The sequence below is a fragment of the Neolamprologus brichardi genome, chromosome 4 (genome assembly GCF_056152115.1).
Source record: "Neolamprologus brichardi isolate AB-2024 chromosome 4, ASM5615211v1, whole genome shotgun sequence".
NCBI lineage: Eukaryota > Metazoa > Chordata > Actinopteri > Cichliformes > Cichlidae > Neolamprologus > Neolamprologus brichardi.
This window is the reverse complement of record NC_142107.1, coordinates 17,926,254-17,951,839: the sequence shown is the minus strand read 5'-3', so window position 1 is coordinate 17,951,839 and position 25,586 is coordinate 17,926,254. Positions and strand designations below refer to the sequence as shown.

At 40.6% G+C, this 25,586-nt stretch overlaps 3 protein-coding genes across 3 annotated transcripts in view; all 3 read right to left on the bottom strand.

Moving 5' to 3' along the window:
* Nucleotides 1-44: 44 nt before the first annotated feature.
* Nucleotides 45-12,252, bottom strand: kcnh4a (potassium voltage-gated channel, subfamily H (eag-related), member 4a). The gene is made up of 16 exons (XM_087839954.1): nt 12,177-12,252; nt 7,863-8,096; nt 7,615-7,746; nt 7,354-7,487; nt 6,696-6,948; nt 5,642-5,799; nt 4,963-5,170; nt 4,377-4,571; nt 4,089-4,288; nt 2,974-3,223; nt 2,652-2,866; nt 2,442-2,480; nt 1,644-1,999; nt 1,476-1,555; nt 1,258-1,331; nt 45-1,059 (listed from the first exon to the last, which is right to left on the bottom strand). The coding sequence occupies exons 1-16, from the start codon at nt 12,250-12,252 to the stop codon at nt 109-111; spliced, it is 3,555 nt and encodes a 1,184-aa protein (XP_087696080.1). The 3' UTR covers nt 45-108.
* Nucleotides 12,253-14,314: 2,062 nt separating this feature from the next.
* Nucleotides 14,315-15,555, bottom strand: hcrt (hypocretin (orexin) neuropeptide precursor). The gene is made up of 2 exons (XM_006798238.2): nt 15,421-15,555; nt 14,315-14,680 (listed from the first exon to the last, which is right to left on the bottom strand). Exons 1-2 carry the CDS (start codon nt 15,553-15,555, stop codon nt 14,315-14,317), a joined length of 501 nt encoding a protein of 166 aa, XP_006798301.2.
* An 861-nt stretch (nt 15,556-16,416) lies between these two features.
* Nucleotides 16,417-25,586, bottom strand: part of plcl5 (phospholipase C like 5) — a 67,707-nt gene continuing 58,537 nt past the window's right edge. Inside the window, exons 5-6 of the mRNA XM_006798237.3 lie at nt 21,099-21,208; nt 16,417-18,138 (exon numbers count right to left, since the gene is read on the bottom strand). Of these exons, the coding sequence (XP_006798300.2) occupies nt 17,674-18,138; nt 21,099-21,208 (575 nt within the window). The 3' untranslated portion in view covers nt 16,417-17,673. The remainder of the gene's footprint in view (nt 18,139-21,098; nt 21,209-25,586) is intronic.

Sequence of the window (25,586 nt, the reverse complement as noted above, 5' to 3'; positions counted from 1 at the left end):
ACAATTTATTAATTTCAAACTTCACACCAGATTTCTTGGCAAAGTACTCTAAACATTACATCAGCGTTGTTATTTACTCGCTGATAGCACAACCAGATAGGGATGTCATCAGTGTGGCCTTTCTTTCATATCAAGAATGCTGTCTCCTGTGGACTCCATGGTCTCTGTCCTCTCTTTATAAAGCGAAGCTTTACTGTCCATGTTTGGTACTTGCTCCATCAGAGAATTTGCCAGGTCCTGTGTTTGGTGGACAGGACTGGATCCTACCGGATCATTCTGTCTGGAGCCTTCGACAGTACCTCGCTGGTCCTCGTATCCTGTGTACATCAAAGTGTGGGCTCTTGATGGCGTCAAAGAGCTAAAGGCAGTGTGATACTGTGGTTGGGCTGAAGGAGTGGTGGATAAATGTATAGGTGTCTGGGATTTGGTCTGATTATGTAAAGAATCCGAGTTGGTTTGAACACTTAGGGGTGGCTGGGAGTAGCCACAGTTTACTGTAGAACATAAGGAGTGGGTGCTGCTTATCTTGTGGGTTTTTGCACTACTAACCACGTGTGAGGCCTGACAACTTAATGGGTAGCCACTGAAGGCAGAACTGATGCCCAGGAGCGATGGACCTCCATGGGCATGAGAGAAGGTCATGTAAGGAGAGCCTGGAGATGTTCTGGGTGTTTGGAAAGGGCTAGAGAAGCACTGAAGCCTCTGAGTTGTGTCTCTGTCAGAGCAGACCAGGTGTGAACAGGATGGTATTGTGCTTGACGAGTACAGCAAGCCGGAACTGGTGCACTGGGAGGGTATTCCACTGGAGTGCCATATATTTCTAGCAGGATGGCTAATCATTTCATGAACAGGTGGTAACCCAGTGGAGATATTTAAAGGGACATCCGGTTGCCAGTGGCTAGAAGTTGTCACACTTGGGTTGGGGAGCACCTGAGTGCCACATGGACTTGTGGAAGCTGGAGAGTTATTGTGGAGCATTGTCATATGAGAATGCAGAAAATGTATTATGTCACGGAGTTCCTTGGCAAGGTTGGAAACATCTTGGTTTAAGTTGTTTACCTGAAAGAATGAGAAATAATGACTGTTTATTCAAAACTGTTAACTGTTTATTTGTAACTGCTATCATGTTAAGTTGATATGAATTCAAGCATTAACTGATTAGATTTATTTGGTCAAAGGTAAAGGTTACTGTGTCCTCACAAAACACATTTGGGCATATTTCAAGGAGCAGCACTTTTGCCTAATAAGGGAACATACCTCTTTGCTTAGTTTGCTGACGCTCTGTCTCACTTCTTCTGTTTCAAGAAACAGGCTACAGATGTGTAACCGATCTGAAAAAGGATTTTTTTTTTTTTAAAAAAGTGAGAAACTCATCTAATCTGTCCCGACTTTGGGTTATATTTAATGTCTAGTCCTGAATAGAAAGGCTTATATTTACAATTTCTCATTAATCATGCAGTTTTCAGACACTTTACCTGCAACATTAGCCTTTGCCTCGCTCTGTTCCATATTAAACTGAAATGTGTGATCATTATCCTCAATTCCATCCACGACCCTGACAGTAAGACAAATGGGTGTTATATTAATTTAATTATATGCAAACAGATTATTGATATTTGACCAAAGGAAAATGAATAGGTCACCTGGGGCTGAGGTTCAGAGGACTAATACAAGAACCGGATGGCATGAGTTTGGCAGGCCGATGGTTCAAGTCTAGGTCACTGGTAAGACTGGGTAAAGGAGATGGTGAGAGCTCCTCACTGAAAAAAGGTTGTGGGGAAGGACTACAACCCCTGCTTCCCTGAGCAGGTGATCGGCAGAGCTGCAGTGCGCAGATGTGCCGGAGCTCCTCGCCTAGCAACGCGCTGAGGCAGGGTTGATGGACAGGGCTGCCCATACTCTGTAGTAGAGGCAGTCTCTGGTGCTGAGAGTATTTTACGTGATCTGTATGTTTTGCATCAGCTCCCTGAATGATATAGGGTAGTTTATGATCCATAAACTGAGGAGAAAAAAGATGGAAAACTCAATGAAGCTGATTGCTAGGATTTGTGCATGCTTTTTGTTTGGGTAATAGATTTGTTTGCTACAAAAATTCTTAGTCTAGTGATTTTGATAGTGTCAGAAATACTTCTTTTGTAGGATAGTTTTAATTAAGCTTAGTGTTTTTCTTGTTGACTGGAGTGTAGAAACCATATATAGTACATGCTGTTTGCTTCATTTCTCTCTGTTACCTAGCAGCAACTGGAGCATTATTATTTCAGCTATATTTTTAAAAAAAAAGGCATTTTAAGAGTTTTCATAGCTATATGACATTTATCAAGAGTTCTAAGTTTTCAAATGCAATGCAAGCCAGACTAATCCCTTAAGCTAAGACAGATTTAACTGATGGCTGTATCAAGCATGTCAAGGCTAAATTAATCATCCTAATGAGGCAGACATACCTGAGACTGCCTGGGTGTCAGCTGAAACCGTGTTACTCCCTAAAGGCACGGAAGTGAAAATGAACAAAGCATTACACTCACACTGTAAACTGAACATGTAAAGTGTTCCATATAGCACAGGTATGTTTGTACACCATATTCTGAATTGTGGTGCATTTGAATGTGTCTCATTCTCAGTTTTATTCCATTGCTTCAAAGTAAATGTCTTACATCAGCTTCACTGCCTTCTCTCAAGTTGTAGGTGAGATTGTGGTGGATGTCCAAGCTGAACCGACTGCTGTACTCTGGATAAAGCCCCAGGACCTCCCTCAAAGCCCTGACACTGATGTACTGCAAGTCGCAGTATGTCAGTGCCTTCACATCTGCATTGGTCTTGATCACCTTGTCATGCTCTGGTAGGTCAGCCCCTATGAGGTCGCCTTTGCCTGTAGGGATTGTCACATAAACATAGTATGTGTAATATGTCAATACACAGCTAATATGTAGAGAAATCTGTATGAGATTAACATTAAAACACTGGGTGCACACTGACCCAGGATCGCTAGGACCATGCCATCTTTCAGAACCTCCAGGGAACCGGAGCACACAAAGTAATTAGCTTGTAGGGCATCTCCTTGGCGGATAAGATATTCCCCTGGTGCACAGAAGGAAGTTTTGATGTGGAGGGAGAGGGAGCGCAGACACCCTCTGCTGGCTCGCTCAAACACAGGCAGCTGCAGTATGTCTTTGTTCAGATGCATGGTAATGTCAGCTCGCAGTTCATCTGGGAAGTCATGTAACAGCTAAGAGCGAGGACACGATAAAAATAAGAACCGCTATTTAATAGTTAACCACCGTTCGGTACTTAAATGCATATAGAGCAAGACACAAATTACCCTCTTTTTTAAGTACTTGTAATTATCAGCTCATTGTTCACCCAGATATTCTTCTCACAGAAACAAAACTCCACTGCCTTCTTGTCTTGCTACATTTCGGCTTGATAAAACTGGAATATTGCAGTACTGCATTTACGTGTTTCCTGCAAAGTCTGCCCCTCCTCTTGTAGTCAAAAATCACCAGGTACTCTCCTTTTAAAACACTTCAATCTTTTTGTTTTAGACAATTACTTAGAGATATTTGACTATGCAATAGTGCTAAGAAGCCTACAGATATGGTATGGTTAACCACTTCTAAATTAAACAAATAAAAAAAGGGCAGACTGTGTTTTTAAAGACATGATAATGCTGCCAGCATGTTCTCAGAAACCAGTGGTTCTCTCTGTTACCTTCAACACTGAATTAATTATCTGAGGATACTGATGGTTGGGGGTGTTAATGAGTGCTCTCTCTATTTCAGCTCCAACCCTTGTAATTACAGGAACTTCTCCTAGATAGGCTCTGGCAGTATGCTAAAATTCTATTTGCAAAAAAGGACTATCTACTTAAAGAACTGGAATAAGACTCCAGAGAATCTGAGGTGCCCCATATTTTAAGAATGGCATTTCTGAGTGTAGAATAACCAATATCCAAAGAGAATAGACATATTCTTCAGCTACATATTAAAAATGATGCATTCTGCCAGAAAAATAACTTATTATGTCCAAGCAAATATTTTTTCCTAAACACAAAGAGCCAGGGGAACACGGCTAAAGTGTGATTCTTTACCCACCTCATTGGTGTTGATTCCATTGTTGACAGACCAGGTGGCCTGAAAGTACTCCAACATCCTTTGCTTGAGCTGTTGAGGTAGCCGATGCACACGGATGAAGTCCTTGAGATCCTTCATGCGGGTGTGGTAGAGGGAGCGACGTGAGTACATGCGCTGGATGATGGCAGTCACGTTGCCAAAGACTACTGCATGCATCAGGGCTGGAGGTGACAGAGGCAGAAATATGGGGACATTCTTGAAACATTTTTCATATAGTTGGGAATTTCCTGCCATGTCCTTTAAGCTCACCTCCCATCAGCATAATGCAGATGGAGAAGATTTTCTCTGCATCTGTATTGGCGCACACATTCCCAAAACCGACACTTGTGAGGCTGCTGAGGGTGAAATAGAGAGAAGCAATGTAGGCGCTAGGCAAGGATGGACCACCCACGGTGCTGTTGATGTACGGCGTCTCCAGACGTTTTCCCAGCTCCTGAAGCCAACCTGGTGGAAGAGGTGAGAAGGTTGTTACGTAGGTCTATCTGAGTGATTAAACTAATGATAGAATAATGTTTTAATTTTTTTGTTATTCTTTTTTAATGGATGAACTTTTCTGCTGTCGTAGGTGATATAATACACGATATAATATAGAATGACATAATGTGTTACTGGTGATATAATGCAATCATTTCTTGACCTACACTTCCTCTGAGGAAACAAGCTAGGGGATGAAATGATGCTGAAGCATTCAAGCATTAGCAGAGATGTGCAGCACTGACACGGCGATGTTGCCAAAAAAAGACACCTAATCTGTCTCAGTATAGCAAACTAGTGAGGGAGAATATTATACTTTTAACTGTGTGGGACTATTCAAACAAAACTGCAGTGTCCTCACCTATGTCCCAGGTTACTGGGTCACCGCTTTCTATCTCCTTGCGTCCAATGATATACCAGACACAAGCCATCCAATGAGCAAGCAGTGCAAACACAGACATGAGCAGGGTCAGGACTACAGCGCTGTACTGAGAATATCGATCCAGTTTTTGTAACAGCCGCAGCAAGCGCAGCAGACGGATTGTTTTCAGCAGGTGCACCAATGAAGTCTGGAAAAGGAGTGGAAAAGTACAACATCAAAGATGCAGATTAGTTTATTTAGTAGTTTTGCCGTTCAAGGATCTGCATGAGTGTGTTTAACTTGTGACACATCCCCACTTCTCTGTTAGTACCATCAAATACAATCAAAGTTAGAACAGCGTAATAGCTGGAGAGTTTGCAGCGGACGTCGAGCAAAACAGAAATACAGTTAGGGAGATGACTTTGTGCGTCAGCTGAGGTTGCCTTTGGCAAACTAAGACTAATCCATGAGAAGTACTAGTGTCGAAGCAAGCAGACTAACAAGAATGTTCAGTGAAGGGCATGAATGTAGAAGGATAATCATCTCCACTCTCTTCTCTGGGGGAAATAGCACTATAGCATTACTCACTATAGGCTTAAAGTTAGTCCATTTAAAGACACTGGAAAGTATAAAACAAAGGTCATTTTAGATTTTCACGTATCTGGAATAAAAGTCTTACCACTGTAATGTTGAAAGCATAGAGAAGGTCAAAGGGGAGTGCTGCAATCAGATCTACAAAGAACCAGGTAGTGCAATAATGGAGGCAGATGGATCGGGTGTCGTACACCACCTGACCTGACTGACTCACAAAGGTGGTACGGAAATTCAGGAGAATATCTGAAAAGGAACAGTAAAGTAAAAAACAAAAGTGAAAGATGACAAACCAGAATAAAGAAAACAAGATTTCACTAGAGTCATAGCCAGGGCAGTTAATATATAAAATAATATACATTACAACAATATAGCTCAAGAAGACAGCGGGATATTAGGATACAAAGCCTTATTTCGGCAAATAATTAAATAGTGCTAATTAAAGTTGCACAGATTCTATGAGTAAGGGGGGGGGGGGGGGGTGCAGCCCAACAATGTTAAACAAAGAAAAATATCAAGCTGCATGTTGCAAGGACAAATAGAATTTGCAGCACAAGAAGCACAAAGCAGTTAATGCAAGGTTTCCCTGGCAATAAACCCAACTCTCTTTTGTACACTGAAAAGGCGACTGTTTGTTTAATTTCAGTAAGACTGAACTGAGGATGAGTTTAAATGAAAGAAAAAAAGGAAAAACGTGTTACCAGGTGAGCTAATTTTGTGATGTACCCAGACAAACTTGTTGAGACACAGGAAGTCAGCGAGCCTCGTGGCACATGTGCTATCGCACATTCTTTGGAGGAAAAATGGGACGACGTGAGAGAAATCTAATTATGATTTCTAACCTAGGGCAACGAAGACAGCCTGAGTGGGTGAGAAAAAGTAGGAGGTAGTCGTGTGTTAGCCATTGCCAGGGAAACTACTGCAGCTGCACTGGGGAATATGTTTCTTCATTTAAACTTAACATTGTTGTCTCTTCATAATGTAAGTAACATGTAGAAGAGACTAGTAGCTTGCAGAGTAGAACCTCTTAGAAAAACATTTTCATTTGTTTAAGGTTTTGAGTATTTCAATTTTACCTAAAAAAAAATTAAAGGTTATACTACTGCATCCTTATTTTTTCAATAAATTCAAATATATTATACCAAGAATGAAGAGCATCTCTACAGCAATGTCACTGCCTATGGTACTGCGGCTGACAAGTGGCCGATGGTCACCGCCCTCATCATGGCTGACAAAGCAGACGTTGTAAGGCACTGTGACTGCGACATAGAAAGTTGCCAGAAGGATTAACCAGTCCCACAGAGCCTTGAACATGCTGTAGTGCAGCAGGATAAAGCGGGACCTCTTCACAGCTGCCACCTTGTACTCGGGCAGGGACGGTTTCTGGAACACACTCTGAAAAGATAACAAGTCATTCAGCTTTAGACTTCAAATCAGCACTGCTTTGATATCCTTGCTTGGTGGCATAGTGATGACACAGATGGAGAGAGTAAGCTAATTTTACAAGCCTGCAAATCTCAAGTGCCCGGACTGTGTTTGCAAGTACTTTAATTCTTGAAGGGCACTAAAAGTATGACACATCATCATCATCACAGCTGTTTGAATGGGGCCAACTGCCCCTATCTGGTACACAAAGTACGTACCTTGGCACTAAATGCAAAACTCACCTGACTCAGGGTTACCCGATTATTAGCATATAAAGGACCGCTTTGTTGTTGAGTGTAAATGTTTAGCTAGTAAAAGTGCAAAACGGTGCTTTAGTTTTATGTATTTATTTCTAAGCCAGTGGTTTGCTCTCACATTGGGCAACTTCTTCTTGTTCCTCTTGGTGAACAGCCTGTTCAAGTGGTGTAGAATGGTCCTCCCTCTCTCTCTACTTTGAAAAAAGTGTGATTGTCCACTTTTTCTTCTCTGGTCAGCAGCCTCTAACATTCCTGTAAGGAAAATAATACACACTAAATAAAATTGTGTGTAAATTATGCCAAAAAATGCACATTAAATGACACAAAAAAATAAGTGCTTTTGTTAAAAACTAAAGAAACGCAAGCAGCCAGGCCTCACCGTCTCTTTGAGTACAGCGATGTTTTTTCCCATGTGATTCGCTGACATCTTTCAAGGATAACAGGAACAGCACAACCTCACCTTTCTCATTTTTAATTGGTACAATATCCAGGAGGCACCAGAATTGATTTCCTGGGAGTATTAAAAATGTTATTACAGAGACAGTAATTCAACAAAATGATGATTATATCTCTAATACTGATGAAATAACAATTTTTTTTGTTGCCGTGAGTGTCTGTGATTCTCACCATTTTTCCTATAAAAACAGACTTCTCCTTGGTATTCCTGCTGGCCTTCCAGGGCTTTGTCTACCTGTTGAATCACATTTTCACTGGTCTCAGCCCCGTGAAGGAAACGACACGTGCAGGCTTTCTGCATCACCTCTGTTCGAACAAAGCCGGTTAACTCACAAAAGCCATCGGAGCAGTAGACAATGGGGTATCCACAGCTCCCCTGAGTATTTCCCAGGAGAAAGTTACAGTCTGTGAGGAAAATAAAAAGATCAAAAATCAGGTAAAGTTATTGTGTGACCTGGAGAAACAGACATGGCGAACCGAACAGTAGGAAGTGCATAGATGCATCCAAAGTATATAGCTGCAGTTCTGAAAGAAAACATTTTAATGTGTCAAGTATAATGTTTTTAACATATTTTTTTAAATACAAGTTCTCTTGAAGCACAAAAAGTAACTTTTCCTATCTGAGTCATTCTTTGTATTTTCAGCTCAGAACCCTGAAGTTGGCAGTTATCTAGTGTACATCAAAGAGAGCTTTGAAGTTTGCTGCTGGTGAGCATTAAGTCCAAGAATATATGCAGAGTGCCAGCTGGTCCCAGGACCTCAGTGAGGCTCTGGTTCTAAATCATTTTCAATCATTAGACATTGCACTGATGAATATTTTCCAAAATGTTTTGTCCTGTTAACCAAAAATTTCAGTTACATTTCCACCAAACTATGCGGAATTGGTGGAGTTCATTTAAACTGACTGATTTTCTGGCATGGACCCGGCACAATTTATGAGCAAAGTTTAGGTTAGGGTTTTTGGGAATGCTATCCAGAAGTTTAATGTTAGCCTACTTTATAAATTCCAAAGCCAATTTTGTGTGCAAACATCTTTTCAAACCTCTAATTGTTGATTTGAGGTGAAGTTAAAGTCCTTTTTTATTTTTTCATTCACTTCACAATCAGTCAGGGTGGCTGTAGCTCAAGAGGTAGAGCGGGTCAACTACTGGTTGGAAGGTTGGTGGTTTAATCCCTTGCTGCTCCAGTCTGTATGCTAAATATACTTGGGAAAGATACTAACCCCAAGTCGAAGGTGTGTGAATGAGGGATGCTTCGAGTGCTCTGTGAGAGCAGAAAAGTACTATATAAGAATCAGTCCACTGACAATGTGAATGGAAAACAGCCCCATAGTAAGATGCTGCCACCGCCCTGCTTGACAGACTGTACATTACATCTTTACTCCACCAACAAAAGCTCTTATCATTGTTGCCAAATAATTAATAATTAATAATTAAATAACAGTGTAAGAATAGCTTTTCTTTGTGTATCACCTGTCAAAAAGGTGGAAAATAGAATAGCTTACCCAACTTGCCCAGTTCTTTAAGTTACAAACTGATATATAGAAATAAACTGTTTGGGGTGATGCAGTTTAGACTCTATTGTAAAGGGACGCAACAACCAGATGTCTTCATCATTCAATGACTAATGGAAGTGTGCTTTCAGTTGTCCAACCCATCAATATTTAGACAAATAGACTGAGCACACTGATATGTCATCTTTTATTTGTTCATTCAAACACACTTTGATGCCAGCAAATTTAATCCCCCCAAAGTTCTTTGTTTGCTTATGTAGCGAAGCACTCCAATGATGATATAGCTGCAAGGACAGCACCAAGCACCTGTACTGCGGCCAGATATAATGAGGCTGATGCTTTGTGTTCTCTCTACAGCTTGGAAAGTAAACAGAGACTGATAATAGCAGTTTATTCAGATGCATGCTGTCATACGGTATTGTATTTTAAATGATTTTTCAACCACAAAATAATTGCCAGCATCACTAAAGGGTGCTAACAAAGTGTTGCCTCCAGAAGAAGACATGTGCAATTAGCGAAGGTTTTTTTATTTATTTGATTTTTTCACCTGAAGTGTGTGCACTTAATCTCACAAGAAGCTAAATTAAGATCTTCCTGCGCCTATGTTGCCATGGCAATTTGTGCAGGAAAAAAATGGTAATGTTCCACTTGCTCAAAGGGGACCTGCTACGATAATCTCCTGCACCACATTTGTATTTTTGGACATTATTGGACAAGCTGTGCATGATTTACAGTTGAAATAACCTTAATTTATCTTATATTGGTGCAAGCCCGCAGTCTTAAAGCTACTCTGACTTTCTTTTGACTAGCCACCCCTCACAAACAAAAGGTTTGAATAGCAATTGGGTCAACATGCCATGACCAGGTTAACACCGACAGTCATCAAACCTCAAAATGATGTGAATCACTGCAAAAACATTGTTAAAATGCAAGCATTTGTTGATTCAGATGCATTTAGTATTGCTAACTATCCACATCAGAACGTGGGGAGGAGAAAACTGCAATTTCAGCAGAAAAACAAACACATGTTTGATAGACTCCTTTTGCTTCTACAGGCTACAGTGCACATATATCTAATGAATATTATTCTGAAAGCTTTAAAATTGTCAATTAAGATCAGTACCGACTAGATGAAAAAGTAAACTTTTCCTGATTTCACAGGTTGACTGAACCACACCTCAAATTATATTTGATTGGCTCTGTCTCTTGCATATGCAGTAATTCATCTAAATTAATCTCTCTGCTCTCATGTCAGGATCATACTGCCTATATTCAGTCACCCTCACAGTATATGATCCAACACTTTCAAATCAATTAACACATATTTTTCAACTATTCCTGGATTCCTGCAGCGTTATGCTGAAGCCACCTCTTGTCAGTTGATCCTTTTACATCCTACTCAGTGACTTGATCAGTCCACCGACGCACGACTCACATACAGAGGCACTGTGGCTGCCAGATAATGAAAACATGTTTGCTGCCCAGATATGTGTAAATGCAATTCTATATCTGCTTTCTGCGGATGTGAAGGTGAAGGCAAAAAACCTCAGACAACAGATGGAGAATTTTCAATGGCGAGTGCACCACTTTTCTTGTTTTCTGAAAAATATATATATATATTGTTGATGTATTTCTTTTTTTTTCACTAAATCTGATGTAGAGTAAAACTGACATGCTTGGATACTTGATGTAAGATGTAACTTTCCATGCCTGGTATTGTTCATATGTGTTTGAGTGGGTGTAACCAGGTGGATCTGTTCCATATGCCAAGGTAATAAGATTTTTCTTTCTGTATATTAAGTGTTATAGTGTGAGAATGTTGTTTCATTTCTTTGCTTCTGAGGCATAACAAGCAAGAAAAGAAGAAAAGCCACTTATTACCCAGAAACAACAATATTCTATGTGCTGTAGAGTGAGACTGTTAATCTGCCTCTTCATCTCATGCTAGGTTACATAAGACTGGAAACATAATTGCGCTTTCTTAGTAATCCAAGCACATGTAAATATTAGCTTTACATTGCATTAGTTTCGCATAATGAGCAAAAATCAAATCATGTCAAGCGCTTGGTGCATAAGCTACATTTTCATTTGAAACTTTAATAGCTGTAATTAAATGCTAAAAAGTAATATGTTTTATTAGAGCTGGTATTTAATCAGGATTAATTATTCAGCAAAGTCTAGTGTTTAAATCCTGTAGTGTTTTCACAGTTATTAGCATCATTCTGTAACTGCCGCACATAGTTATTTAATTAACGACACAGTGCTGAGCCGGTCTTATAATAAACAATAGATTTTCAGTAACTTTTTAAAAAGCTCATATATTTTTATTATTATTCATTATTTATTTATTTTTCCTTCTTTTTTGGTAGATTTCAAACTGAAAGAAAGATGCCAGACTTTAGCTCTACAACTTTAATGTTGCTCATGAATAATTTGATTTGCCTTTTTTTTTTGTTGTTTGCTGTTGAGAAAGACCTTGACATTATTCTCAACAGGGAAATAGTCTAACAAGCAACACATCATCTCAACAAGTGTCTCTTCAGCTCTAACATATTAAATGGGATCTCACTACTGTTAGACATATTGATTGACAGCAGTGTTTATCAGTGCCTGTCACAGTCCTAAATTGGGTTACAGAAATGCCAAAGGCAAAAATCCTAAACGCAAGCTGGGAAAGCTTCATCTTTAAAATTGATTGACCTTTTGCAGCCAACATGTTTCATATATAAATGTATTATATACCATTTCTTTCAATATAAGTAATACACATTTTAAGAAGAACACATACTGATCAAAATCTGCGGGGACTAGCAGTTTGACTTGTCCAACAATATCAGTCGCACATTCCGAATACTTGGTCTGCAGGTTAATCGATGTACTATTCATGTATATTCATCAGAAATGTAATTATCAGCATTCTTTTAAAAAATCTGCATTAATGCAAAGTGATCCCCTCTCCCCAAAATACTTACGAGTTCCATCAAAGTGGTTGGCAATGGTGTCCAAGAAGGTATTTTGTGGAGCAAGGAGGCCCTTCATTACAGGCATCTTTCACCAGAAAAAAAAAGGTCGCAGAGTCCTAGTTTCAATTAGTTTGCCACCATTCCCTATAGAAGACCCAAATTAGACTTTCAACACCGCTTCTTGAGTTTTCTTCTAACTCTTCAGTGGAGTGGAAGTTTTATATATTCTATATTGAGTGGATAAAACTACTAAAATGTATCACAGAGTTTTCCATTTCTTCTTTGAAGGAAAATTCAGAGGTTTTCCGTGCTAAAGCTCTAAAGCTGAGTCAGAAGTATTCAGGTTCAGTTGTGCATCGCTCTGTGCTCAGCACTGCTCCAGTATCACAGCAAAGTCTCAGCTGCTCCTCAGTCAGTGTAACTCCACTCTCCATGAATCTTGCCACTGAGTCCCCAGCCTCTCTCGCTCCCTCCCTCCCCGTCTCTCTCGCTCCCTCTCTCTCATAGAAAAAAGCTTGAACCATCCCCCGTTCTATCCAATTTATGAAATATCTCTTGCCTTCACTTTCTTTCTCACATAAAACCTTGCCTTCTCCCCAGAGAAGTTATTAGAAATAACTTTCCTTTTTCTTCCATCTCTTGCTTTCTCACGCTCTCACCTCTATCTTGTGAAACTCCACAATGGGAGGCAGAAGAGGATTTTCTGTTGCTTAGACTTCTCACTTAAATTACCAATCATTTTTCTGAGGTACAGCTGGATCCCGCGTTAATAACACAGAAAGGGAGGTGTGTGTGCACATTTTGTTTGCTGCGGAAGAAAGCAACTGATTATCTTCTTTGGCATCTCTGGAAAGATTCTGTGTTTTTATCAGCCCTTCTTTTGACACATGAGGGTAGAGGTCAAGTTGAATAAAGCACAGCATCAAGCAATTCACGTTTTTGCTCAGTGTAATAACAGTTAATTTGCTGCTAGGCTTTTTGTTGATGTGCTTGAAGAATCTAACAGGCTGCTGTCTGTATCGCCACCTCTATTTCACATTTCCTTTACTCCCCATGCATCAACAAACACCCACGCAGGTAGTTGCTGTAGAAGATGCAGGAAAAACCTATACACACAAACTGACCTCGAAATAGCAGATTTCACTGGTTCTTTATGTTTCATCGTCACTTATTAGCATTTCCTCTCGACTCCATATGGTTGCATAAAGCTGTTGTGCACACAAATCCACTATATTAGTTACGCATATAAATTCATACCCATGAAAATTTCTATTTTTAATCACAAACAGTTTTGTTTTTGTTTGTTTTAATTAGAGGTACTTTCTGTTGGACAGATTTGAGATTTATATTCATCTGTGTCAGTTGGGCAGATATAAAAAATCCTTTAAAAAGCCACCAGCCGGACTGAGTTTGAGTCAGGTGCCTGGCAATGATTGCGAGCAATACAGGGAGGCATGTGTCTGTTCCAATATTTCAAATCGGCAGACTACCTTGGAAGTCTATTCCTTTAATACCTGGCAAGGAAGCAGTTAAAAAAAACAGTTTGTGCTTTATGTTTTATTCTCCCTATAGCTACAGGGATCATATCTTTTCACCATACTACACTTAGATGAAGCAAAATTAAATTTAAGAAACCTGAAGCACCCTACATGCACTGGTGGCTGGTTACTATTTACCTTGGGTGTGGCTGATGGATTGTGCTTATAGACTAACACGAAGGTTGTTTTTATTTTTTGGCTGGATTCAGGCATTCATCAGGGATTTTCACGTGGATAAATTTTGATTATCTATTTTTAATCTCTGGGTGTCTTCCACAGTGTGCTTATTATCCCATATTCCTCCCATCACCCAAGAAATGATCATTACTATATGTGATGTCTATCAAATGCTTAACTTATTCCAGAAAATAAAATTGAGTGTTTGTCACCTTTGTATATAGTCATGAAAGTTAACAGTTGATCAGCTTTGATTCTTTTTTATTAGATCACAGACCCTTTTACATATATGTACAATATAGAACATTTTTCCTAAAATTTGGAGATCACATTCAAATTCACATTATTTCTGAGGGAAAAAAAATGTATACATTTGGTGGAAGATGTGACTTTTTTCATTTAAACAGCGTCCCTGGTTTTACTCAATTAGTTTCAAACAGGCAGGGGAGTCATAATGGTCGTTCCAGATTGAGCCATCCAGTCCATGTACTGCTCCCCAGCTCTCTCTCTGGTTCTCTTCCCCATTGTCAGAATCCCTGCTGCTTGGTTCCTGGAGCCTTGTAGGAGCTGTTGGAGTCGGCTCTGAAAGCGATACTCGTCCTCTTTTCGTTTGCCCAGAGTGAGGATCCCAGCGGACGCATCATCCGTGAGGACTCCACCCGGTCCCTTGTTGCCTGAGCGACACAGCAACACATAAAGGCGGCAGGGACGAGACGGTTCTCTGCAGCACTCAGGCACGCTGTGAGCGTCACAGGCCAGCTGAGACAGTAGCAGCAGCAAGACCAATACCATGGCTTTCTGGTCAGATTAAAAATATGATTTTTAGGATTAAAGAGGTATGATTAAATAACAGAAAATACAGAGTGCATGAAGTACATGTAAATGTGAATTAATATGAAATTGAATAGACAATTCCAATGCATAATAAATATAAATCAATGAATTTATAATAAAATAATACTGAAATCTATTATAAACAATGATAATAAACCTAAAGCACTAGTCAGTCAGTGTCAACATGCCCAACATGTTGGTAAGCTTAAATTTTAACCAACATTGCATTACGTACAATACAAACAGCCCCCATTTAATGATAAAGTTTATAAGCCTGAACATATATGTATATAGCCAGGCATAATTAGTTATTTATCCTATATCATAGGGAAATTATTTCTATTCTTCTATTTATTTTTATCCCCTCACTCCAGGGTTACAGAAGAGAAGATGCTGTATAATAAATGTACATATATATTTATCGTTGGAGCTTAGTGACATGATAAAACCACATTCAGTAGGAAACGGTCAGTTAAATATTTACAGTAAAATGCATTAAATGTATTCCTCCACTACACTTGAGAATTGAATAACTGATACCAAATATCCCAAATTGTTTTTCAGTAGACTGCTTATACCTTTAGCAGCACAAAAGGATGCTAATGTAGAAAAAGCAATTAAAAAGAACAAACAAAACAAATCAGCAAAGTAAAACCATGAAAATTTGAAACAAACAAACAAAAAAAATGAAGCTGTCTTCTTACCTTGTTATTCATTTCCATCCCAGCAGCTTGTTGAAACTTGGTGGGGAACCACAACATCTGCTCTGTTGTCTGAAGGGAAGTCATCTGGTCCCAGGGGTAGAATGAGTGTCTTTTATATTGTCCTGTGCCATCCATCCCATCAGTCCTCTGGACGTCATTTAGACCAGTGACAAACGTAGTACAAAACCACTGATTCTCTTTTTTTTCTGATCTTTGCTCATTTGAAGTTTGCTGTAAAGCTCTCTGCCATTAATTAGCGGCCTATCCCAGGTCATCTCCAAGACGCCTGAGTGGACCTTTGATGCACTGCAGGTATGTTTTTGTGGCTGCATGCTAAAGGTTTATTAAGACATACCATTACAATGACTGGTGAGGGGCTGAAGTCAATTAGAAAATATATATATATATATTTTTAAAAAACGGCTGCCCTTTCTCTGCTCTAATGACAAGTTCATTCAAAGTCTATGCTAATGAGGATGCATGGACTTTACTCTCTCATAGTGAAAGCACTTCACAAGAAAAGATAATGTCAGGCACATCTGTGCACAAATGATCTGCTTTACAAATCGGGGAAAATTTGCAGTAAAAATAACAACAACAAGATAACAACTCTTAAAAGTTGTTTTTATCCTCACAACCATTTACTTAATGTTTGTTGCCATCTTATGGACAACAGGAAGCAGTGCTATCTCATTCATGATAAGCTAAATGGCTTAAATCTATTTTAGTAATAAGGGAATCATTTAAGATCGATTGAGAATTGACTATGCATTACAGTGCACTTTTGTAAAGCTATATTGATTGTTGCTTTCAAATGGCTAGGTCTCTTTAAAAAAATAAAAGCAGTGACACCGTGTGTGAACCCTGCACAGTAAAAACCTTATATCAGTTTATCAGTTTAAAAATAAATAAAATTGCAAAGAACATCCATTTATCCCAGTTCATATCGCTACTTGAATGATTATTAAATAGTAATGAACAAGAGGAGACAGGAGAAACAATGAAGCCAGTTTTAATGGGCCACTTAAGAGATCTCTTACAGAATCCACACTCACTTTGAAGTGAAACACGTCAGGTTACTGTTTGACTGTTGTGTTGTGGTGCTAACCCCTAAACCTTTACCAATCCCACATGCACTGGTTGGCTTGATCTGCACCACAGAACAACAGGTGTCAAATCACTGTGTATGTGGAAGTAATGTTAAAAAATACTTAGGATATCAATAAAACTAACAACAGTTATAATAATATCAATCATGAATGTCTCAGAATTATTATAGCAATATATGTTCCCTTCATACACTTTGCATACATTTTACATCTATAGTCACTTTATTCTTATAGACAGCAGTATCATGTTCCTGATGATCTTTGACCTCTAACGGGAGGGGTCAAATATTCCAGTTGTGACTGACTGGTGAACTCCGCCACTTAAGGACGTGCTCCATCCTAGGGACCAGGACATCAACTCACATAACATCATATACATAGCCCCTAGGAAGGAGACAAAAAGATTGTGTGAGGAGTCTATAAGAATGCCGGAGAACTTAAACCCTAAGAGAATTGACACTAGAGATCTGAGGGGCCTGATGAAGACTGACACCAGCAATAATACATCAGGGTGATTTTGTTTTCTATTTTAGCACTATAGCTGCTTATTTTGTGCTGAAATGGCCATTTGTGACCCCTACAGACTAGTAGAGCTGCTCTACTTTGTGCCACTGAAATTAAAATGGCCTCCTCTTCATCGTCAGAATAAGTGAGGGTTTCCTGTATGTCTTAGTTGTGGGAGGGAAAGTGTGAATGTGAAGAAATAAACACTTGAAGACATGCCAAGGTGTCTCTGAAAATAAAAAGGCAAATTTGTGGCATTAAATGCCAAAGTGAGGTAAAGCCTGTACCCACAGAGCTAGAGTACATCGTGGAGGAGCTTGAAAATAGCAGTGCCCAGAGAGAGACAGGGATATGGAACTCACTGATGTTTTCAGCTGTTATCCTTCTGCTTTTCACTTCTAGCTGAAGTGTATTATCTCGCTTCTCTTTCATATCTCTGGCCGACTCAAATCACCTCTCAAACTTGCGTCTCGCTTCTAGCACGACGAGGCTTCCTCCTCCTCATCATCTCTTTCAACTTCTCAGCAACTTCCTCCATCTCTCTTTCTTTACTGACCTCTTGCTTTCTTTCTACACCTTTCTGCTTCTCTATCTCACTGTCTCTCTTTGGGACGGATTCTCTGTGGGCACAGGCAGCGGGTCAGCAGGATCCCGCGGGACTGTCGCCGACAGTCTCTTTTTCTTTCTCGGGGATGGTGTCGAGAGGTACTGCTGCCCCCTGCTGCTGGTTTTGGAATTGAAACTGGTGCTGGGGTAGCGGTGGCGGTTGAGGGTAGGCAGGCGGCTTTGGAACAGGTGGGGCCAGAGGAGGAGCCGATAGCTGGGGATGCAGCTGGGGATATTGCTGGGGATGCGGGTGCAGATAAGCCTGAGGTGCGGTCGGAGACTGGAGCTGATTTTGGGGTTGGCACAGCAGCGGAGGCGCTGGGTGGGTCTTGGCCTGAGGCTGCTGCTGTGTCTGCTGCGGCTGGTGGTGAGGATGGTGCTGAAGCTGTGGGGAAGCTGCTCCATTTTTACTGAGGCCACAGGACTGAGCTGCACAGTGGATCTGACGCAGAGTGTCCAGTGCCTCACTCTTTGCGTGCTTTAGCAGGTCAGCCTGGCCCTAAGAATGAGACACAGAAGAAGAAGCAGAAAGAAACATTTGTTAATATCACTCAACTATATAAAATTTAAATGCATTCAAACAGCATTCCCTAAAGGCTACTTATACTAAGTCTATTTTAAATAACACCATCAATGCAATTTTCTTTTATCCCTCTTTTTTTGTTTTTTTTTTTAGAAAATAGATTTTAATCTCTAAATGACCATTATCCGCATGACTTTTTAGTGAGAAGAAAGTAAAGGTGCTTATATTATTGCTTATTGCTAATGTATTACTCAAAAAGATGCAGAAGGGGGCAGTATGAAGCCAATGAACAAAGGGCTTTGGTTTCTTGCCAGCCCTTTGTACTGTTCCTCTCAGCTTGTAAGTACTGCTGGCATATGGTGGCAATGTTATACTACATTTCTGCTCTTTATTTGAACACCCCAGAGATGAAACCCTGCCATATGTGGAGGAAGTGGTCAGGGCAGGCATCCTGCGCTACGGCACTGTCAAGTCAATCTGGGCCACTGCCATGGCTGCCTCCCTCCCTTAAGCTAGCTGTCTCTGCCATGTGGAAATGCGGTGGAGTTTTCTCCACAGGCAGTTATTTCTGTGTGTAAGAGGTGCTTATATTATTAGAACTGTCCAAAGGAGATGAAAAAAAAAAGGGAGAGAGACCACACGCTTCGACAAACTCCCTCCACTTGAACAATCTAATTCTTGACTCTTCCCCTCAGGGTTTACTCTCGCCAGATTCCTCCAGCATGTCCACTTCAACATCTGCTCACAAGAAAGTTGAAAGCAATTTTCTTTTTATCTGCATTTATCTGCATATTTTACCTCCCTCGCACTGAACTTCGGTCTGTCTGACGTGCTGTGACAGCTTGCTGGGCTAACCTCCTTGTGAAGAGACACAGTCTGACCTGTTGTGGACCAGACTAAAATATAAACGGCGAAAGGCATAAAGTTTTTAGTGCCACAAGGCAGGTACAGCGGTATGACATACTGGGGTAAGACTAAAGGTGATGCTCTGCAGACGATGGCCTGCGATCTACCCGTTGGTGATGTTAATACACTGCAAGTGGCATTTTAGCTCAACAAATACAGCACGCAAACCCGGAGTATGAGCATGTCATATGTTTGGAATAAAAAAAGAAGAAAAAGGAGGGGAAAAAAAAGAAATTATGTAAGTCATGACTCACCAGGCATAAAATAAGACGGCAAGAAGCTTATCCTGTGCTGTCTGAGTCAAATAACGGCTACACTTGTCTTTGAATGCATTCACCCCTACAGCTGGCCTAACGTTGTCCGCAGGAGGCTAAGCTGATGTAAGGACAGCTACTAAATCCCACAACTATATCCTCATTAAATTCTAGACCAGTGTCCTTTTTGTTTATCAGAAACGGACCACTCCTCTGAGAGAAATCGAGTAGTCGATAACCTGCCTCTAGGTATTATTTTACATTTATAGACATTCACGGGGAGTTAGAAGAGACAGCAGAGTATAAGCATCATTGGGACATATAGATTGAGTCAGTTCTTATATTAAGGATTAACCATAAAAACAAGACATCTACCAGAATTTGATTTAATCACATATAAAAGGGTTAGAGTTACATTGGCTTACCACAGAAAACACTGAAGGTTATTTAATTATATGTAACTGCCCAAGAAAACAGATTATAACACTAGAAAGTACAAACATGAACGATTTGGGAGACGCGTCTTTGTTCAAACCCTGTTATTCTTCTAAAAAGGACAGCAATATGGCTGACATTTGCTTCAAAGGATCTCTTTCTCTCTCTTTGATTTTTCTTTTCTCTTGACTAACTGGAACAATAAGTGGCAGAAATGGGCAAATACCCTCATTCACCGTGACAGCCCCGAACTGACAGAAACTGTCAAAGTAAGGTTGGAGAGGGAGCTAGAGACGAACACTGACAAACAGATAGGACGTGGCTCTTCCCTCGGCTTTCCTCTCAGCATCCCACACTTCCATCTCTAACAACCAGCGAGCACTTCCTGGCCTGCTGAGAATCTGGAGAGGCTGACAGGTGAAATAATAACTGGGTACGGCTGCCAGCCTTGGCAAACAAGCACCAAGCTCTCACCAAATGTTCACTATGAGACGCAGATTACAACTGAAGAATGGGAAGAGGCCAAGACGGAGTTATGTGGGTGCCACCTTGTTATTGAAAGGGTGGCTCATCACAGGAGAACAGACGAAAGGGGGGGGAGACTGCGATCGGAAAAATAAGGTGTGTGAATGTGGTTAATGCTGAGATAGATTCTGGACAGCTGGTCTACCTAAACAGCAAGGGCATAAATTGCACCATAGATGGGTGGAGGACATCATTTTAACCCTAGCAGCAATGCAACCCCCTTTTTGTTGTTTTCCATCTGGCAAGACTGAAAAGGAGAAGACATCTATCTATCCTAATGCTCAAGCCACTCTGTCTGTACTTAGCATGTGGCGTTATTTTAGCGTTGCTATTACCGGCAGCAGTCGTAGAGGAAATGAGATGAGAGCATTGAGCAGCCTTATCTCCTTTGTCAAGGGGCAGGCAAAGACAAGAATGCATCATCATCAAGGCATGTCTAGGGGATCCAGTGTCTCCTTATGAGGAATAACAGAGCAGCATACGTGTGTCTACAAACAAGCGCGAACAATCCTATCATGTCTTGTCAAGATACACGACCAAATAAATAAAATGGTACTTGGACTCAACAGTAATTAATTAAGAGGTTTAGGGATTAGAGAAGAGGGAAATACAATTAGCCCAGTGAGCTTTCTTAAGACATTATGTTATTTAATCTCAGCAACATGGTCTCAGATTGCTTGTCCAGTTGGGTACAGTCCCCAAAGTAATCTCAAATGCACATTAACCAGTTTTAATAGTTGTACTTTATACAAATGGGGGGGGGGGTTTAGACTAATTATTAGGCTTGTTGCTGTGTTGTAGGAGGGGTTCACTAACCTTCAGCACAGTGATGTTCCAAGCGTAGCTCTCCATAGCCTTCTGCAGTTTACGTCCTTTCAGACCCTCCTTTGCTCCAATGCGATGCAGGTCCTCGTGGAAGTCCAAACCTGGACAAAGACACAGGCAGGCGTGCCATGTAAATAAAAGCAAATCATATTAAAGCCGAAAAAATACCATGCAAAAAACACTTTTAGGCACAGTCTACATTGGAGCATTATATTTGTGTAAAAAGAAAATATTTTTTCCCCAATTTTTAGTAGAAGAAATTTCTTAATAGAGTAAATATCCTCATGCACGCAGACCAAGGAAAATAACGACATTTTGCAATTTTGCAAAAAACACCATGAAACAAAATATGCCCGCTGAGAAGTTTTGGGTAAAAAGTGTCTTGCAGTGTACAAAACTGCCATAAATGCATTAATGCATATTAGTCCAGATCTGTTATGCATATAAATTCACAGACATTATAAAATGCAATGACATACTGTAATATAACCATCTTTTAGTGCATTTTATTGTTTGTTCTTCTACCCACAACCAAGTTGGAGCGTTACAGTTGGATTTTAGCATGCAGTGTGTTGGGTTGCTATGGCTGTCTAAACAGAGGTCATATGAAGCAGACTAAACTCTAATTAATCTATCAGTGCTTCCTGCTTCATTTAGCCCAGGCAGACCGTAACTAATCCCCTGAGCTTTAAGAGCAAACTCCTCCTAAACCTAAGGCTCAGCCTGCTTGTCAGTCTGTCCCTGACAACTGACCTTATGGTTCTCCGGCTTCAATTTACTGCAAAAACAATGATGGAACATAATACACTACAATTCACAAGAAGCCCGTCACCTCAAGTCATTCCTTCTTTAGTCTTTGAACATTTCCAGGTGGCAGGTACTGCAAGAGACCTCTTTTCAGGAACATTCTTTAGTTGAACTGGTGGAGAGTAGGAGACTTACTGTACTGTCAGCAAGTATCAGAGCCGTATAATATCCACTGTTTTGTTAGGGTTTTTTTGTTTTGTTTTAATATTCAAAAAACACCCAAAATTTGTGCTAGGAAAGTATGAGATGTCGTCTTGGTTTTGTAATGTAGCTACATTGTTCCCCATTTGACAAACTGTTTGTGTTGTCATGTTCAGAGTGCATCCTTGAAGCACAGAAACACACAAGGGGATATAGAGGCCTCTCATTTTGGAAAACACAGTTAAGTAGTTAAGTAAGAAGAAAAATGAGACTATGTTGACTTTATGAAGTCAAGATAAAAAAATAAATAAATAGAATAAAAACAAAATTACCAGTTTTCAGGGCAAACCAGGCTGAACCATACCAAAAATAACCAATGTGCTATAATTTCCAAACACTGGTGATGTACAACCAATGCAGAATATTTGTTTCAGAGCCTGAAAGTTCTGCTAACAGGGATTAGGACTGATTTGATCTCGTAATCTGTTGTAGTTAATGGGCTCAAAGAAGAGCCAAGGAAGTTTGTGTTCACAGGACACAAGAAATTAGGATGGCAGGGAGCAGAGTAAGTCGTGAATTTAGCAAATTAGCTAGAGGACGCAATACAGCTCTTGAAGCATTTAATTTGGCATTATGAAGCTTTCCCTTCCCCTAACAGTCTCGATGTTGCTGTTCCTTAGTGTCACTTAAACTATGTGAAATTTGAGCTAATAAAAATGTGGCCCTGTAGCACACTCTGAAGAGATTGAATTTCACGTTGAGAGAGCGAGACAGGGAGAGTCGGGTCCTAAGGAGGACTTAGGGAATAATATATCTCTTCTGAGTAGCCAAACAAATGCAAACATATCACACACACACACACACACACCTCGGTAGAGTAAAAGCAGAGAGGGTTTTTGCCTTTGTAATGAGTACTGCAGCAGCACCTCTTCTGCTTCAAAAACATACAGTGGCTTCAGGCAGAGAGACAGAAAGGTAAGTAAATAATAAAATCAAACAGAACCTTCAAACAGGATCTGATGAAAAGAAATAATGAATAAAAAGATGTGAATTGCTCTGAGTGGGGAATGCATGACAGTCAGCTCAGTGTTTCATTAATTTATCTCTATTCATACACGCTGCAAAGCCCAAACACAATGCCATGAAGCAGAACATGGGATATTCCAGCTGCTGATGAGCTGGGAGAAAAACTGGTTAAATCCAAGGAAGATAAAGGGAGGGAGAGTTCTTTATCTTTTCTGTTGGCAATAAAATACACAGTGCTGACTAAAACAGTGGTTCATCATAGCGAAAGCCTTTGCAAGGAAGAGAACATCAATAAATACACATGGTAGGGCTGGCAGAGAGGCAGCAGGTCTTTAACTCATACAGTAAGCTTGCACCTGTTCCTGGACCTGCCTTAATATGGCATGATGCATGGCTATATTCAAGACAGATGCCTGAACACCTCGCTACCAGACGTGGAATACATAGAGGTGCCGAGAAATACAGCTGGTGCCCCCTTTTCAAGAAGGGGGACAGGAGGGTGTGCTCTAACTTCACTCCTCAGCCTCCCTTTCTCAGAGTCCCTGGGTTCTGAGTTTTCTATAAATTACTATTCTATTGGTTTTGAGAATCACTTGTTCTGAGTTTTTGCATTTCCCGGTTGGTTCCTTTGCAATGATTTTATCTGGCTTCATTTTCACTTCTAGTTCTGTTCACAGTTATACTTTGGTTTATATTTAAATCCTTGAGTTCCTGCCTCCCTTGTGTTTCCGTGTCTTGTTTAGTCTTTGTGTTTTGCTACTTCCCATTTTTATTGTGGTAGTCTTTTGTATCTTGTGCTTGGTGTTTAGTTTTACTTCCTTTTGAGTTATTATGTTACGTTATCCTCAGCTGTGTTGTCACGTGCTACCTCTCCCTCATTAACTTGTGAGTATATGTTGTCTCTGTCTCTCCTTGTCCTTTGTCATATTGTCCCTCACTGCTGTGTGTTCCCTTGCTCCATGGTTTCTGGTATTTGGAATTCCTGGCTTTTTTCTGCGTACATTTTTGGCTTTTGTTTACTCTTTGCCTGACAGCATTAAAGCAGTTTTTTGGAGTTACGCCCATTTCCCCAGAGTCCTGCATGAGGCTCCACCCTTGCTCCCACACGGCCAATCCATGACACCCGGGGAAGGTCTATGCCAGGTTACCGGAGAGGAGAGTTCATCTGTTAGTTGAACCTTGGATCCAGGAAGAACAATGAATTCAAGTTGGCTCAACGAGTCGACATAGTTTTTGGGAATTTGGAGAAAGTACTCGACTGCATTTCTCAAAGTATCATGTGAGGCATGCTTCAGGACTGCTTCAGCTTCAGCCCATTTGGTTTCTGTCCAACTGCAGTGAGAGCTTGATTCGCTCTGAGGCAACAAGTCAGACTCATTCCCTGTGAGTACTGAGTTCACTGGGCTGCCCTTTAGTACCAATTCTGTTAAAATCTTTTATGAACAGAATTTCTAGACACAGCTAAGGGGCAATAGCTGATGTCAATATTGGTGGTCTCCCAATCTTTCCTCTTCTTTTTGCAGATGTGGTTCTGTTAGCTTTACTGAGTCATGACCTCCAGCTTGCACCGGGAGAGTGTGAGAAATGAGAATCAGCACCTTTGATTTTAAGTCGGAGTATTTCAGGGTCTTGTTAATGAGTGAGGGGAGAGCAGAATAGGAGATTGACAGACATGCTTGTTGCAAGACATACTCTTGCAACATCTGCAGCAATGCAGATGCTGTACTGGTATGTTGTGGTGAAGAGAGAGCAAAGCGGGAAAGCAAAGCTGTTGATTTACTGGTCCACCTACGCTCACCTATGGCCACAGGCTGTGGGTAGTGAACGAAATAATGAGATCGTGGATATAAGTGACAGAAATGACTTGCCTCTGAATGCCTGGATGTGTGGGCTCAGCCTTAGAGACAGGATAAGGTGCTCAGCTTATCTCTGATTGGGAAGGGGCTCAGAGTGTGTACTTCTCCACATTCTCCTGGGCGCTTCTTAGGTCAGGTGTTTTGGGCATGTCCCAATGGGATGAAGACCGGGGGGAAACCCACGACATGCTGGAGACATTATATCTCTCAGGTGGCTTAGGAACAGTTTGGTGTCCCAAAAGAAGGGTTAAAGGATGTGGCCAAGAAGAGGGAGCTCTAGGCATCTCTGCTTAGAATCTTTCTCCCACGACCAGGATGTGTGTATTTAAGTATTTATATAATCTGATCACCAAGTATATCACCTTCATAATAAAGGTACAGTCATGCCACATTTGCATCTGAAAATGAATGCTCTGTTCTTTGCGATGTGAGTAAATCGGTGCGCTGACAAACTAGTACACCACGACACATACACATCGAAATGAATTCTGAACACAACAACGCTTATGCATTACATTTTTAAGAAACACTGCTGGAACAAATCTTTAAATAAGCTGGTGAAGCAGAGGCTAGTGGGGAGAATGACTGGAAACCCACACACAGATTAGATATGCATGCAGACAAATAAGCCAGTGTACACAATGTGCAC